Source organism: Elgaria multicarinata, chromosome 20, assembly GCF_023053635.1.
Source record: "Elgaria multicarinata webbii isolate HBS135686 ecotype San Diego chromosome 20, rElgMul1.1.pri, whole genome shotgun sequence".
Classification (NCBI taxonomy): Eukaryota; Metazoa; Chordata; class Lepidosauria; order Squamata; family Anguidae; genus Elgaria; species Elgaria multicarinata.
The window spans coordinates 4,118,215-4,135,714 of NC_086190.1; the positions used below are offsets into that span (position 1 = coordinate 4,118,215).

At 51.6% G+C, this 17,500-nt stretch overlaps 1 protein-coding gene across 1 annotated transcript in view; it reads right to left on the reverse strand.

The window, feature by feature from the left end:
- Positions 1 to 4,645: 4,645 nt before the first annotated feature.
- PHC2 (polyhomeotic homolog 2) overlaps positions 4,646 to 17,500 on the reverse strand; it is a 56,552-nt gene continuing 43,697 nt past the window's right edge. The window contains 6 exon segments of the mRNA XM_063145309.1: positions 4,646 to 5,916; positions 6,784 to 7,075; positions 11,569 to 11,710; positions 11,933 to 12,047; positions 15,939 to 16,068; positions 16,678 to 16,880. Coding sequence (XP_063001379.1) covers positions 5,762 to 5,916; positions 6,784 to 7,075; positions 11,569 to 11,710; positions 11,933 to 12,047; positions 15,939 to 16,068; positions 16,678 to 16,880 — 1,037 coding nt within the window. The 3' untranslated portion in view covers positions 4,646 to 5,761.

Genomic DNA, 17,500 nt, shown 5'->3' on the forward strand with positions numbered 1-17,500 from the left:
CGTTTCCCTTTGGCGCTCCGCCTCCATCCTCTGTCATGTGCGTTTGGCTCGCCTGGGCGACCTCTCCCATCCTGGCACGCTCCGCTGCGTGACTCCGGGTGATTATCTCCGGGTCCCCAACAGGTAGAAAGGCACATTTCGGCCAGACGCGTTTTGACCACGTGGTCGGTGCTGCGCAGCCTTCCAGATTCTAGCTGCCCCGGCCTTTTTAGTTCAGCCGCCTGGCCGCAGGCTGCAAAATGTGTCTTGCCCGGGCAGGACCCCAGTACCAATTGGATCCTGTTTGGGGCACCAGTGGAGCCAGGCGAGCGTAAATGCAGGACAGGATTCTCTCAAGGAGCAATCCTATGCATGTTGTAGCTGGCTAGGGAATGCTGGAAGTTGTAGGCCTTTATTTCTGTCCAAACATGCATAGGATTGTGCCCTCAGTCTCTGATCTGCTTTGTCTCCAGTTGCTATGGCGTCAACGAATATGAGCCCTTGGACAGATCTTGGGGGAGTTGAAGGTGGGACCTTTGAGGATCTCCTAGGGTACTGTCTTTCAAACCACATTCCACAGAGTTCAGGGAGGTTCTCCCCCCCGCAACGAAAATGTTAGCAACGTCCCCCGCCATGCCAAATTTATAAAGACAGCACCAGGCGCATTCTAGACTACACACACTCTCTTTCTCTCCCTGCTTGCAGGGTGTGGGGTGGCCCACTGGTCCATGACTCACGTGCCCCAGAACTGAGCGCACCCTATTACACGCCCCGCACCTCCTGGCCGCCAGCAAGCGGCCCGTGGAAGTTATATTGAGACCCGTACGATGGCATTGGAAACCTGAACACCGCAACAGCGTGATTTCTTCTTTACCTCCGGTTTTTTGTACATGCGCCTTTTCCCCAGAACTCTTGGAAGCGCTCCGCTACCCGAAAGAAGCAGCAGCAGCAGGGGGCGACAAAGGCCAGGAAACTATCGCTTAAAATAAAACACCCCAGTCTAACTACCTCCATCCGACTTTTACTTTGCTTTGGTGCTTCGATCCCGCGTAGGTGGGCTTCCCCACCATCAAAAGAACGGATGGGTCAACGGGGTCGTCCCAACTTGGGAAAGTATACCTTGTAGCAGCTTTCTCCTGGCTGTGTTGGGAAGTCAAAACTGATACGCCAGGCCCACGCGAGCCAACGCAGCAGACATCCCCCCTCTTTCAATCCGAACACGAATGCACAGCTCCGAAAGACGGGGTGACCACCTCCACAAGCATTTCTGGGGCGCGGCACGGTCTCCCGCACCGTGAACCCCCAAAAGCGAAGAACCACAAAATGCCCCACCCCCACCCCACATCAAACGCAGAGAGCAAAAAACAACACGTTTTTGTTTTAGCCATTTGGGCGCGCAACGCAACGGCGCAACGCAACGACGCAGCACCTTGCCAGGTCTGTAAAAGCCGCACCCCCTGTCCTGGGCAGAAAGGGGCTCGATCCCCCCCCAGCTCCTCCCAAAAACCAACAACTTAAAAAACCACCTCTATATTATATACTTTTCAGTTCCATTTTTTTGGATATGAATTAACTGTATTTTTTTGTTTGTTGAGAAAACACTTTTTAAGCCTTAAAAATATTATCATTATTGTTTTTTTTTAAATCGGGTTTCTTTTATTGCTGTTTATATTGATTTGAACCTCTCCTCTCTTTCTTTTTTTATTTTTTGGGTTCCCCGTTCCCTTGTGTCTCCCTCGGTTTTGAATTGATGTTGTATGATATTCAATATTGTAGCCTTTTTATTTTCCTTTTTTTGGTCAGCATGTTAATAACTGTGTAAATAGGACTCTTATACATAATGTTAACAACTCTTTTTGTTTTCTATATAAAAGCCCAGGCCACACCTAGCTAGATTCCTAGTTATTATTACCTTATTAATTAAAAATAAAAGAGGGGGGGGAAGTCTTTTAAAAAGGGTCCCCCCCACCTCCCCAAACTCTTTCTCTCAAGTCTTGCATTGTGGTTACTGAAGACAGGTAAAGGGGAAGGTTCTTCTACCTGGCTCCCAACAGCCGTTTTGCATTGTTTTAAAAAAAATGAAATGGAAACAAAAATTCAAAATTGCTTTGTATTTCTCTGTTGTGGAAAAAAAATGAATAAAAACGTCTTTGCAACCTTGGGCCAGACTCACAAGGAGTAGCGCTTCTTCTGTTTCGGGGCGGGGCTGGCTGCTTCCAGGGGGCGGGGCTCCAAGCATCGCAGATGCTAGTAGCTGAGATCATAGAATCATAGAATAGCAGAGTTGGAAGGGGCCTAGAAGGCCATCAAGTCCTTCAATGCAGGAATCAATGCAGGAATCCACCCTAAAGCATCCCTGACAGAGGGCTGCCTCTTAAAGGACTCCCAAGGCCGTTGGTTCCATTGTGGTACTGCTCTAACAGTCGGGAAGTTTTTCCTGACTGGTTCCAACTGAAACCTGGAGCGAATTGACCGCCCCACTGACATCAAAGCCACCAACCTCCACTATACCATAGAATCATAGTAGAGTTGTAAGGGGCTTCTGAAGCCATTGAGCCCAACCCCCTGCTCAGTGCAGGAATCCACCTTAAAGCAGCCCTGACGGATGGCTGTCCAGCTGCCTCTTGAAGGCCTCGAGTGTGGGAGAGCCCACAACCTCCCTAGGGAACTGGTTCTATTGTCGTACTGCTCTAACAGTCAGGAAGTTTTTCCTGACATCCAGCTAGGATCTGACTTCCGGTAACTTGGGCCCATTAATCTGTCCCCTGCACTCTGGAAGGATCGAGAAGAGAATAACGAGAAGCTAACCATGCCCAGTTCTCCAGACCCCTGATCATCCTGGTTGCCCTCCTCTGAACACGCTCCAGCTTGTCTGCATCCTTCTTGAAGTCGAGCCCAGAACTGGACGCAATACTCTAGATGAGGCCTAACCAGGGCTGAATAGAGAGGAACCAGTACTTTGTGCAATTTGGAAGCTATACCTCTATTAATGCAGCCCAAAATAGCATTTGCATTTTTTGCAGCCGCATCACACTGTTGGCTCAATATTCAGCTTGTGATCTACAACAATTCCAAGATCCTTCTCGTTTGTAGTATTACTGAGTCAAGTATCCCCCATCTTGTAACTGTACATTTGGTTTCTTTTTCCTTGGTGTAGAACTCGGCATTTATCCCTATTAAATTCCATCCTGTTGTTTTCAGCCCAGCGCTCCAGCCTATCAAGATCACTTTGAAGTTTGCTTCTGCCTTCCAGGGTAGTAGCTATCCCACCCAATTTTGTGTTGTCTGCAAATCTGATAAGTCTACCCTGCACCTCCTTGTCCCAGAGATGAAAAGTGATTCCTTTTATTTGCATCTTCCACAGGCCTTTGCATCGAAAAATGAAATGTACGAAGAATAAAAATCAAGGTGATAATTGACGAACGTTACCTGAATTGCATTCTAAACAATTACATCAAGTCAAGATGAAGACGCAGCCCTTTGCACATGAAATAAATAAATGCACTTCTGTTCAGTCGAAGGGACTGTGAAATTAAGACTCCGATTTAAACAGGTCTTATTTTAATAGCAACTGCTAAAAATTGTGCGGTCTGCTGTCCAGGTTGTTATTTTGATCTGCAAGAAAGACTAAGACTCTGGAGCAGGAACCAAGCGCCCACCCTGGAAGAGATAGCTGTAGTGGAGTCATCACCTCTTTCCTCAAATTGGTTCTCAACTTTTTTAAAAGGTTGAAATGCCTCCCTTAAAGGTTTAGTTAGAGCAGTAAGAGTTTTTGAATTAAAATGCACCCTGGGAAGAGGCCCACACTGGCAAATGGGTTTTAACCTCTTCCCCCAAACCTGCACAGCTGCCTTTGGAGAAGGCTTTTACGTCCTTGAGCCAAGAGACCAATTGCCATGCATCTAGTTCAAGAATTGTAAGCTCTGTGGGGCAGGGACCTGCCCGCTTGTACTCTGTAATGCACAACACGAGTGCTACGTTGGCCCTAATAATATTTTGCAAGATTATCCTTGGTTCCACCCCTGCTTTCGGCTTGTTTTTTCACTCTAAAAACACGGATAGCCTTTTTCCCCATCTATCCATCCATTATTATTAGACCCAGGAGTCCTGAGAATTTCGAGAGGTTTTTCAGAGGACAGCAGTACCTCTTCCCAGGCGAGTAAGGGAGTCGCGGGTGTCGGGGCCAACTCGCCGTTCACACAACTTCAGGGCTCCTAGGCGTGGGCTAGCAGCGGCCATTGCGAATTTAAGCAGATGTAGAAAGCCCCCCAGAATGTAGAAAGCCTCCCAGAATTCTCATCAAACATGGAAAGCTTTGGGAGACTACCATAGAGCAGGGGTGGGGAACCCTCCAGAGGCTGTTGCTCAGGCTGATGGGAGTTGTAGTCAATTGGGCCTGTGGGCTGGAACAAAGAATTACACACACACAGAGAGAGAGAGAGCCTAAAGGAAAAAGCTTGCAGAGATTTGGTTGATTTGACTTCACAGCCCTGAGCCAAACTCTTCCACCCTATAGAGAAACTTCAACACGCCGGCTTTGCCCTCTCGCGTTAGCTCTGGGCTCACCTCTCTCTTCCTCCGATAATGGACAAGCTGAGGGCAAGATTTCCAAACTGCACCACCGAGAAAAACAACAACACGTGTACCTTGCAAACAGAGAGGCCACTTTTCATTTGTTTTTAAAGGAATTTATTAAAAACACAGGTGTGTGTGGGGAAAACGAGTAGAAAGTCCTTGGTTTGCAGCCCAGAAGTCTGCGGTGAGTGGCCAGCACGGAGGAGGTTAAGGGGGGAGGGGGGCATCACGCACAAAAAAGTTGTGAGGGGGGGGAGAAAAGCAGCTCAGCTGCGGTCCCGGCCCTTCGCCACCCCTGCCCCGCTGATCGCCCAAGGAGAGACCAGCCACTCTTGACGCGTCGTCGGAGGCCAGCCCCATCTTCGAGGGAGAGGGCCGGCCCCTCCTGCCCTGCCTTGAAATGGGATGGGGTCCGGGGGTGGGTGGGCGTCAATGTTTGTGGCAGGGGTTGGAGGGTCTTTTAAGGCAGTTGAAGATCAGCTCCCGAAGCGTAGGAGGCAGATGAAGAACGGGCCTCGAGTGCGAGGAGGTGCCTCCCGCGGAAGACCTGGCTCCAAGAAAAGAGAAACCGCCGGGAGGGAGGCAATACGTCCCTGATGGGGCGCCTTGCCTCCGGCAGCTCCTGGGCTCATGGGAGGGGAGGCAATTCCCACGGGAAACGCGGGTGGTGTGGGGGGGAGTAGGGCACTAAGTGGCGCCACACGCATACACACACACACACGTGCACACGCACGCCTACACGAGAAAAGTTAAGGCAACAATCCTGTTTGGCTTTGAGGTTTCAAGTCAATCGGTCCGATCCGAGGAGGGGGGGGGGTCCGGTGCCTCCGGGAAGCAGGAGAGACTCTCAGGAGGAGGAGAGGCGTGTGTCCCCCCCCCGCCCCGAAACAGACACACACACTCCTGCCCGGCCCCAGGACACACCACCCCCTCTGCCACCACGGGGGGGTGGGGGGAGAGTGGAAAGGGACGCTAACGCTACATATTATGTACAGCCCCCTAAGTTGGCCATCGGGACATCGAGTCCCTTAAGAGGGGCGGGGGTCTGTCTCTCTTCACCCCTTCCGTCGGCAGGGGGCTTTGTGCTCAGGTTCTGTTGTGGGGTGGGGGCAGCGGGGGGGCGCTGCTGCTGCGGCCCGGAGGCCTCCTCCTCCGCCTTCCCCGCCCCCCCCCGGCCCCTTGGAAAACGCATCCGGCCAGTGAGCCCCTAGGTGTCCTTCAGCATGCAGATGCGGGCGTAGATCTTGAGGGCGGGGCCCAGCTTGATGTTCATGGCGCTCATGAGGTGGTCTTCCTTGAGCAGCAGCAGGGCCTGGCCGTCGATCTCTTGCGCCCGGAACTCCTCCGCGATCTCCTGGCAACCTGCAGGGGCGGGAGAGAACCATGAAACACCAGAAAGACGGAGGGGGGGGGGGGTCCGTTTAGCCGACACACGCGGGGCAGGCAAGATGGAGCAAGTACGGCACGCTGCAACGGCACCCTCCTGCCCATGTTCCCCAGCAGCTGGCGTACATAGGCTTATTGCCTCTGAGAACATACGAAGTGCCCTGCCGGATCACACCGAGGGGCCATCTAGTCCAGCGCTCTGTTCACACAACAAAGCAGGACATGGTGCAACAGCACCCTCCCACCCATGTTCCCCAGCAAATGGGGCCCACAGGCGTTCTGCCTTGGATACTGGAGGTAGCACATAGGCCTCAGGACTGGTAGCTATCGATAGCCTCCTCCTCCAGAAATTCATCCAACCCCCTTTGAAAGCCATCCAAATGGGTGGCCATCACTACATCTTGTGGCAGTGAGTTCCAGAGTTTAACCCTGCGCTGTGTGAAGAAGCACTTCCCTTTGATTTGTCCTGAATCTCCCACCAATCTAATAACCCTTTGGGGTCTAGTATTACGGTAGAGGGAGAAAAAGGTCGCCCTGTCTACATTCTCCACCCCGTGCATCATTTCGTCCACCTCTATCCTGTCTCCTCTGAGCCTCCTTTTTTCCAAGCTAAACAATCCCAGCTGCTGTCACCTTCCCTCGAAGGGGAGACGCTCCAGCCCCTGGATCCCTTTAGCTGCCCTTTCCCCAACTCTAGACCGCCTTCCGCAACTGCACGGGAAGAGCCGGGTGCTTCATCAGCACCTCCCCAAACGCTCCGCAGCCTGGCAGAAGCGCAGCGAACTGTGAAGAGGAATGAAACTGACCGGCTCTCGTCAGTGGCACCGGCGAGTCAGGCCTTACCGGGCAAGGACCGGATGAATTCGTAGACGTCTTCCACGTTCCACTTGGTGGGCTCGCTGGGCAGGAAGTGGTGCCCCATGCCCACCAGGTCCCGGACGCGGACATCGGGCAGCTCCATGTCTCGCTCGCCTTGGCGCCGGCGGGAGGCGGACGAGCTGCCCGAGAGGGGCGAGAGGGGCTCCTCGTAGCTGGAATTGTCCGAACAGCGGCTGGAGTCCTCTTGCGCGTGGGCGTGCTGCAGCGAGCCGCTGACCGAAATGGGGCCCGAGCCGGGCGGCAGCGAAACCGGCGCCTGTGGACACAAGCAGCGCGGGAATTGGTCTTCTAGCGGGGCGGGGGGGCGGTTCTCCACCTAGCCCAGCACAGTCCCCACTGACCGGCAGCAGCTGACCAGGGGCTTTGGTACAGAGGGGTCATGCCACAATACCTGACGCAACACCTCTCCCCTCATTGCCGAGCCCAATTCAAGGTGTTGGTTTTAACCTATAAAGCCTTACACGGCGTGGGACCACCATATCTGATGGAACGCCTCTCACGACATGAACCTACCCGTACACTACGCTCAACATCTAAGGTCCTCCTCCGAGTGCCTACCCCAAGGGAAGCTCGGAGGACAGCAGCAAGGGAGAGGGCCTTTTCAGTGGTGGCTCCCACAACCCTGGAATGATCTCCCCAACGAGGCTCGCCTGGAGCCAACATTGTTATCTTTTCGGCGCCAGGTCAAGACTTTTCTCTTCTCCCAGGCAATTCACCACATATGCTGAGTTAGTTTGTTTTTAATTGACCCCAGAATAATTGTTTTAAAAAGACATTGTTGTTTTTATGCTTTTGATGGTTTTAAATTTTGTATATTTGTTTTTAATGTTCACGGTTTTTAACTTTTGTAAACCACCCAGAGAGCTTCGGCTATGGGGGCGGTATATAAATGCAATAACTAAATAAAATAAATAAATATTCCCAGCCCTCAAAGCTTGATATTGAATCCAACATCCCCCCTCCACAACCCTCCGCATCTCAAGATCTCCTCGCTTGCTGCCTGTTATACTTGGAACTGCCTGAAAGAAACCATCTCTCGTTTCCTTCGAGACCCTCCTCAAAACTCACCTTTCCCAGGTAGGCTTTGCGCCAGCCCCTGGCTACCTTACCGCCACCTAGGCTTCCAGTTTTCCCCACGCCACCCCACCCTCCACCCTGTTTAGATTGCAAAGGGAGGGAGAATCCCAAGGCCCGGGGAAGCAGGATTTAAAAAGGGAGTCTCCAAAGCACGGAACAGCTTCATAGGCCCCGTTCAGAAGACACCCTAAACCATGGCTTTAACCATGGAGGTTAAGCCAGAAAGCTGGGCTGTGTTCAGAAGACACCTTAAACTAGGGTGAATAAAGCAAAAGGCCTTATTCACCGTGGTTAAAGCCACAATTTAAGGTATCTTCTGAACATGGCCCGGCTTCCTGGCTTAACCACCATGTTTAAAGCCATGGTTTAAGGCAGTGGTTCCCAAAGTGGGTGGTACCGCCCCCTTGGGGGCGGTGGGATTGCATAGGGGGCGTTAAGAGGCAAGGGGGCGGCAGGGGGGCTGCAGGAGAGCGCTCGAGGTGGTATTTTCCGAGAAGCGCCTCTCCAGAAGGTCTTATTTATTTATTTATTTATTTATTTATTACACTTATATGCCGCTCCCATAGCCAGGGCTCTCTGGGCGGTTTACAGAAATTCTAAAATTGAGGTAAAAACGAGTATACAAAATTTAAAATTCTAAAACACAGAACATACACACACAAAGCATTTAAAAACCATTAAAAAACTAAACATGTGGGTGATTAGGATGTGCCGCCATATGCCTGGGTAAAGAGGAAAGTCTTAACCTGGCGCCGGAAAGATAGCAGCGTTGGTGCCAGGCGAGCATTATCAGGGAGATCATTCCACAGTCTGGGGGCCACCACCGAAAAGGCCCTCTCCCTTGTTGCCACACTCTGAGCCTCTCTCGGAGTACGCACCCGGAGGAGGACCTTAGATGTTGAACGTAGTGACTGGGTATATTCACGTTGGGAGAGGCGTTCCAACAGGTATTGTGGTCCCAAGCCTTGTAAGGCTTTATAGGTCAAAACCAGCACCTTGAATTGGGCTCGGAAACATACAGGCAGCCAGTGCAAGCGGACCAGAGCAGGTGTTATACGGTCGAACCTTCTGGTTCCCGAAATCAATCTGGCCGCTGCATTTTGCATAAGCTACAGCTTCTGAACCATCTTCAAAGGCAGCCCTACGTAGAGCGCATTGCAGTACTCTAACTTGGAGGTTACCAGAGCATGGACAGCTGAAGCCAGGTTATCCCTGTCTTAAAACCCAGGGACATTTTTATGGAAGAAAGTAGTTTGGTCCCAAGCCATATAGGGGAAGAATCCACACATGTATTAATACCGTTTAAGAAGAGTCCTTTTAATGGCGGATTGAAATGTTTCAAAAGCACCAAAACGCTAATGAAGAGACATACCCTGCTGGGTGTGCCCTGCCACGCCGGCTGCAAAACAGAGGCATTCGCTCTGTTTTCCCTCCCTCCCTCAGCAAGCCTGCGGCGGGTGCTTCCCATTTAAAGGGGCCGCGTGCAGTACGGCCCCTTTTTCATTCTCAGCTCCTCCACCCGGCTCCCACCACTGCTGCTCAGCCCGGGCACCCAGACCAGCAGGATCCAGAGGAGCGTTAAGAATTTACAGAATAGTGAGGTACTCTATCTACCCTAGTTACTAAATGTGGTATCTAATATTCTTGCAAAATGACTATCAGACTTTGAAAAGATGATATCACTGGATCAAGTTCATCAATTAGGTTTAATTGAATAAACTAAAAAAAATTCAATTGGATTTTGAATAAATATTCAATTAATTGTTACTGTTTTGAATTTTATTGTTATTATCTTTCTTAGTGGGTCGTTGAAAACCGCTATTCTGAATAATGATTTTTATAGGGTAGGGTAGGGGGGCGCTGGGCATGAGTTTGTGGAACCAAGGGGGCGGTGGCCTGAAAAAGTTTGGGAACCACTGGTTTTAGGTGTCTTCTGAACGGGCCCCACTGCCTCTCAAAGACTATCTTTCTCAAAGCGGGGGTCGATGAGGCAGGTGTTTCATGTGAAGATTAGAATTCAGCTGGGTGTCCCATACACCCCGTTCAGATGACATTCAGTGCTTTGTGGTTAGCTGAACCATGTTTGGCTGTGGTTAATGCAAACCACAGGCGGAACGCCGGCAGACGACACTGTGAATCCTTTCGTGGTGAAGTTTTCCTTAACCACACGCTAGCCACAAAGCAGTGAGTGCCTGAGTCCTCCGAATGCTCTGCCCCGTATCCCAGCAGTCCATGTGCTAAGACCCCTGGCAGCTGCATGCGCCATTTCACTTAACATCGTAACAGAGAAAGGGTCGGGGGGGGAGGTTTGGGGAGGTAAAAAGGACTATTTCCAGAAGGCGCCTCTTCAAAGAACACGGACCACACAAAAACCAGGGGGTGATTAAGCGAAATGGGACCTGCAGCACCCGTTACAACCAATGAGCAGGCTGAAACAGCGATCGAGGCCACAGGCTAGAGCGGCCGGGGCCATTTCAGCCACTCTGTCTCGGAAGCTCTATGATTTCGGCCCGTTAACCACATATTAGGGATGTGTCAGACGACACCTTAAACCAAATTTTGTGCCGCTAGCCACGCTGCGTAACGTGGTTAGCGAGGCTGAACACAACGTGGTTAACAGGTGCACACAGTTAGGGAAAACGCGTGTCAGATGACACCGTGAACTACGCCGCTTAACCACAAAACGGAGGGAAGGAGATTTCGATTGCTTTCCTTCAGGATTTTTCAGGTCCTGAGGTGTGTTGGGCTTGGAAACTGGGCTGGACACATCCAACATATCACTACCTGGTTGAGGAAGGCTGGGAGAAAACAGATTGCAGAACGAATTGCAGAATTCATCCTGTCTTAGTACAGACGGCTTATTTTCTTTGGGCAGGGTACTGCACACCGCCCCGGTTAAAAAACCCCGAGGCTGGTTAAAACACACATACATGTGTATGCAAAACTATTTGATAAGCAGCTTGCATCACCAAACCAAACACCACGTCATATAAACACACACGCGGAGTTTATTTGCAAGACCAAAATCGGCGGCGTCTCACTCCATCCGTGCGAGATCCCAATTATACCCATTTTACAGGTGGGGGAACTGACTGTTCAGGGAGATTCTCATCCAGAAATCCCCACACATGTTACACGGTCTCTCCTTTGGCCCTTGCATCCCTTCTACCTGCAGGCAGGTAAAAAAACAAAAAAACCACCCGGGGTGCTTACATGCTTCCCACAAAGTCAAAACGTTCTGCATCTCTGGGAAGTGGAAGAAAGAGAGGCGAGCGCTGGTGCCGTGTATCGATAAACCATGAACTTTTTATTTTTGCAATGATGTGAAAACGCTCGACGTTTCGGATTCAGAAGAATCCTTCCTCAGGAGCTGTAATAAGAAAAAAGGACGGACAAGCTGCAAAACTGCGAACACAGTTCGCTTGATTAAGAAGCTGCAGCGTCTGTTGTGCGTCCTGCTATCAGAACTAGCAGATTTTCTGGGTTGTGTGAATCCGAAACGTCGAGCGTTTTCACATCATTACAAAAGTAAAAAGTTCATGGTTTATCTATACACGGCACCAGAGCTCGCCTCTCTTTCTTCCACCTCCTTGCTGGTGCCAATTCCCTTCTCCTACCACTGCGTCTCTGGGAAACCAGCACTCCAGAGAGACAGACTTTCTCAGCCCTTACCTGTTTCTTGCTTTCTTTGCTGAGCGGGGGGAGGCTACCTTTGCAGGTCCGGCGCCGGCCATGCGTGGGGGCGCTCGGCTTCTGAAGCTTGCTACGATCGGGGTGAAAGAGCCCCACACGCTTTGTGCAACCCACGTTGTACCTGAGAGCGGGGAGAATCATAGAATAGCAGAGTTGGAAGGGGCCTACAAGGCCATCAAGTCCAACCCCAGAGTCCAGAGAACGGGTCAAAGGTTGTACACGGCCCATGTTCGAACCCTGGAGGTGGGAGCGCGGAGGGGGGAGATCTCATCCCGCTAGCATGCAGTTAATAAGGGGCAGAGGGGGGGGGCACAAGAATCTGGGACATCAGTCAGGGAAGCACCTCTTAGCACAGGCCATGGAGCAGAAGCGTTTCGACCGCTTGAACTTGTACGCAAAGTCGAGGCGACCACAGAGTTCACACTTCAGCTTCGGGGGTGACCCCTCATCTTTGGATTCTGGAGAAGGAAAAGCAGAGTTTTCAATAAGGGTGATCCACAGCGGACCCACTTATCCCCAAAGAGACGGATGCCAGATTTTGGGAATCCTATAGCGCAGTTTCACACACATTTATTTATTTATTTATTACATTTTTTTTATTTATTACATTTTTATTAGGGATGTGTTCCGCTTCTCTTCAGTTCAGAGAAGCAGAAGTGAGGCGGCCTAATTCGCCTCCGGATAAGGCGGAGGCGAAGAGAGTCAGGGGGACTGCGGATTGAGGTGAAGAGGATCGCCTCAATCCGGAGCTTCGCCTGCAGGTAAGTGGGGCGGGAGGGGGACTCATCTGGCGCTGCCGGTGCCGCCATCCATGCAGCGGCGGCGACACCAGGTAAGGGAGCAGGGAGGAAGGACGCTTACCTGTGTCTGGCGTGGGCTTCAATTGAGGCCCCGGTTGAAGGTGGAAGTGAAGGCCGAGGCCTCTTCCAGCTTCAACCGGGGCCTCAATTGAAGCCCGTGACGGATGCAGGTAAGGGGGCAGGGGGATGGCTTAGCTTGCGCTGCGGCCACTGCTGCCGTCCATGTAGTGACGGTGGCGAGGCTGGATCTCGCTCCGCGAAGCAGAGCGTGAGACGGGCGGAGCAGCGCGAAGAGGATCGGGCCCGATCCGGATTTTCCAGATCGGGCCACGAAGCAGATTGGGGGGGTCTGTGCACACACCTAATTTTTATACCGCCCAATAGCCGAAGCTCTCTGGGCGTTTCACACACACACACACACACACAGAGTCATGCTGCCTTTAAGAATCGAAGAATTCCCCCCCCTGAATCTGACCCAAGTACTAATGACGAATATGTTATCTCTAAGGTATATAAGCGATTGTGAAAGCTTGAGACAGAGAATGAAGAAACAAAGGACTGTATGTTAAAATGGGATCAAAACTTTGGGTAGACTGTACCAATGGAATTATGGAAAAATACGTGGGTAAAAGGTTTAAAATATATGTTAAGTACCAGACTCAAGGAGAATTTCAACAAGATGGTGTATATATAGATGGTATATGTCTCCCTCAAATTTAGCAAAAATGTACAGGGGTTGTTTGGGAGACCGTTGGAAATGTGAAGAACAAGAAGGAACTTTTTACCATATGTGGGGGTCATAAGTAAAAAAGCAAAATCTTTTTGGACTCAGATCCATTTGTCAATGCAAAAAAATATTAAAGACAGATCTACAAATGAAACCAGAAACGTTCTTGTTGGGACTTAGAGATGATCAAGTTAAAGAGCTTCGGCTATTGGGCGATATAAAAATGTAATAAAGAAATAAAGAAATAAAGAAATAAAGAAAAAGGAGGAACATTGTTTTTGTACATGACAACAGCTAGAACTACTTTATGCGCAATACTGGAAAAAGACACAGGACCATCAATGGAGGAAGGGCTGCTGAAGGTTTTGGAGATGGCAGAGATGGCGAAACTTCCAGCGTTAGTAAGAGAAAAATCAACAACTTCTTTCATATTGGACTGGAAACCTCTGATAGAGTATATACAAGAGTTGCAAAAGAATGATGTATTTGTTAGTGGTTTTTATATATAATTGTGGTCTTTACATAACACTGGGCTGGCTAAGGTGAAATTATTGACAGCCTATACGTCTGACATGAAGATTGCCTCAAAGGGAATATGGCCTTATATGTTTTGCATATGTGTTTTTATTAGATGTAGCGTATTGTATTGTTAGTTAAGTGTGTGATGTTCTGTTATGCTTTCTTTCTTTGCTTGTCTTTCTTTTTCTATTCCTCTGTAGAAAATAATAAAATTGTTAAAGAATCGAAGAATTCCCCTTCTGGATCCGACCCAAGGTACATCCTGCCCAGTTCCTGACAGAAGGATATAAGCAGAAGGTGTGAAATGTCACCCCCTGTTTGCCTCCCCCCAAGTTTACCATCTTCGAATAAAAAGCTACTACGAATCTGTGCCCGCCACAAACAGATCTGCCCCCCTTAACGTGCCTTATCCCCTTTTAAAACCATCTGGTCATCTTGTGGCAGTGAGTTCCGTAAGCTAACACATTAAGCAATGTGTGAAAAAGTATTAAGAACATAAGAAGGGCCCTGCTGGATCAGACCGAGGGTCCATCTAGTCCAGCACTCTGTTCCCACAGGGGCCAACCAGCTGTCGACCAGGGACCCACAAAGCAGGACACGGTGCAACAGCACCCTCCCACCCATGTCCCACAGCAACTGGTGCCTATAAGCTTACTGCCTCTGTTACTGGAGGGAGCACACAACCGTCAGGGCTAGTAGCCATGGATAGCCTTCTCCTCCAGGAATTCATCCAACCCCCTTTTAAAGCCATCCAAATTGGTGGCCATCATTACATCTTGTGGTAGTGAGTTCCATAATTTATGTGCTGTGCGAAGACGTCCTTCCCTTGATCTGTCCTGAATCTCCCACCAATCACCCTCATGGGATGAGCCCATCAGGTTCTAGTATTTAAATTCCCTTGGATCTCTCCTGCTGTATTTTAATTGGCTCAGACCCTGCGTTCTAGGACTAAATACAGCAGAGAAAAATCTAACTTTCACTGCATTATTTTTTAAAAAATCTTGCCCTTAAGGTTGTTGTTTTATTTGTTTCTGGTGCTCCTTTTTATACTGCACGTGTACATTAATAACTGTTAGCCGCCATTTTGTAAAGGGGAGGGATGCGTTTAAGTAGCCACAAACCCTGCGCACACTTGCCGAAAACTCAGATAAAAGCAGCGTGTAGCGGAAGTTATTCCTGAGGAAGTAGGCACAGGATCGTGCTGGAAAGCACTTTGGGGATCTCTTGGGTCAGTTCTGGGCCTGGAGAACAGTGACACACAACGCCGCTGTGCCCATTTTACAGGTGAGGAACAAAAGGAAGCCAGCCGGGACGGAAGACCACATGATACATTTGTTGTTGTTGTTATTATTATTATATTTATATCCTGCCTTTTTTCCTCTAAGGAACCTAAGGCGGTGTACATAATCCTCCTCTCCATTTTTATCCTCACAACAACCCTGTGAGGTGGGTTGGGCTGAGAGTCTGTGACTGGCCCAAAGTCACCCAGTGGGTTTCCACGGCTGAGTGGGGACTCGAACCCGGACCTCCTGACCCCCCGTCTGAGGCAGGAGTGGTCATGTTCACCCACGACACCGTTGGACGTCACACCCCTCAACCTGCCGTGTTCTGCCTTTCCTGTATTGCAGGTATGGAGCAGGCCTGTATTAAAAAGGGGAGGGGCGGAACGAATTCAGTAGCCCCTGAGCTCCGCCTCCCATATTAAAGGGAACAGTAGTTTGCAGAGCCTTAATGCAGCCACCCTGCGCGCTGGCAAGAAGGGCAGCCAACGCTTTCTCGGAACTAGCCCAGTATCTTGCTTCCAACAGGGGACAAACTCTTGGAACATGCAAGCAGGCAGAGAAAGGCGAGTCGTGTCCCCTGCTTACGGTCTCCAACAACTGATATTCAGAGGTATACTGCCCCAGGCCAGGGAGGTTTCAAATCCAGCGGTCGTGGCTAGAAGGCCCCTCAAAATGAACGTGTCTAATCCCCTTTTAGAGCCAGTGGCAGTGAGTTCCATAGGTGTATTATACAGCGGAGACTTGAGTGGCCAAAACACGCAAAATACAGAGCGCGGCTTCTTGCCCCAAGGAGGTTACAATCCGACACTCAACTCCAGGAGGTGAGGGAGGAGGTGCAGGCAGGGCAATTAGGAGGTGACTGTGCAATTATTTCGATGACGTGGACATGTTCTAAGCAGGCTGCCCCTCCCCAGTGAGGGAGGGAAGGAGCAGCACTCTGCACATGCTCTGCGTCCCTCTCACCCTGCGCGTTTGTAGACTCCTGCACAATTCCCAGGGCTGAGGGGCCCCGGAGCCCACCTTGCAAATAGGGGTCCTCCATCTCAGAGTCAGTGGTGGTCGTGTTGTCCTGGTGCTGAGGCTTGTCGGCTAAGAGCCCTTGCGCATACTTTTTCTTCAGGCTCCCCACAAGCAGCGAAGAGCGCCCCACCTGGTGAGAGAGGGACAAGGCAGGGACTTCAAACACAGCCTCCTCAGTGGTGGCCCCACTGTCGCAGGGCCTCATCCGTGCTGGCTCTTAAAAAAGAGATAACCTGGGAGACGGCTTTCTTCCTGTCTGCCTTTGGGGCCCAAAACTCCTCAGCTGCTCTTCTTGACACCAGAAACCAGAATGCTTCAGGCGCCAGGTGTTTGGGCAGGGGCTTCTGGGAGTTGGAGTCCAAAACACCTGGAGAGAGCTCCTGTCTGCCCGCCCACCCACCCGCCCGGCCGCGTCCTAGAGCAACGTCTGCCTCCCGGGGATCTTAGAACGACACTTTTGACAAGCGGGATCAGCCTTTGGGAACTGGGGGAGAAGTAGGGAGAAGTAGGGAGGACTCCCCCCCCCCGGCTCCTCTCCCGCCTCGCTCTCCAACCGGTTCCCCTACTGCCTTGTCTCCGCTGCAGGGCGGCTCGTTCCCTCCCTCCAAACCTGCCGCCCAAACGCACAAGTCGCTTGCCCTGGGCTTTCTGCGCCCGGCAAAAGAAGCCGTGCCCCCGCCCCCGCCAAGCCCCAGTCCTCTCCCCCCTGCCCCCTCCCACCCCCCCGCCCACCGCCTACCGGGAACGGCTCGGCCCCCTCCTGGATAACAAAGCCCTCGATGACGTGGGTCAGGATCTGCGGCTTCACAATGGCCTGGGGCGGCTTGTTCTCACCGTTGTGGGGGGCGGCGCTGGCGACGGTGGAGGCAGCGGTCCCGTTCCCCGATGTCATGCCGGGGGCGCTGGTCTCCGGCGGCGAGCGGACCCGTTCCTGGCCGGCCTCTGCATGGGAGGACGAGAGTGGAGAAGGGATGAGAGTGGAGAAGGGACGAGAGTGGAGAGGGATGAGCGGCCGGCAGACAAAGGCAGAGGCGCCGAGGGAGGACCTGCCCTGCCCCCGGCCCCCCCACCTCCCCCCCATTACCATACAGCTGACTTGCGCCTGTTCATGAATGAGCTCTCGGTGGCCAAGCCGCGTGGGACGGCCCCCTTGGCGGGGGGGGGGAGCGCACACAGGGCCGATTGTACCGGAGAGGAGGCGCGGGGGGTATCTTGCCAGGCAATCCAGAGACCTGGCGCTACCTAGCTTGGTTTCGCAGGGGGCAGAGGGAACCCCACGCGGCTCGCAGCCTTTCCAGAGACCTCCGAAGCATCCCCGGTTTTAAATGCGCACTCCACCACCGTCACCCCCCCACACACACACACGGCTGCATTAGGGTCACCCCGGCGGGGTGGGGAAATAAATAAAAAATAAAGCCCTTGGCTCACGTGCTCTGTGTTCCAGCTTCTGTAGGGCCCGTCAAGGGGCAACACCATGTGGTACAGCCCCCCCACCCGGGAGTCTAGGTGCAACAGCGGCCAGAGTGGGTGGGGCAGTGTTTAGAATTCTCAAGAGCCCCCCT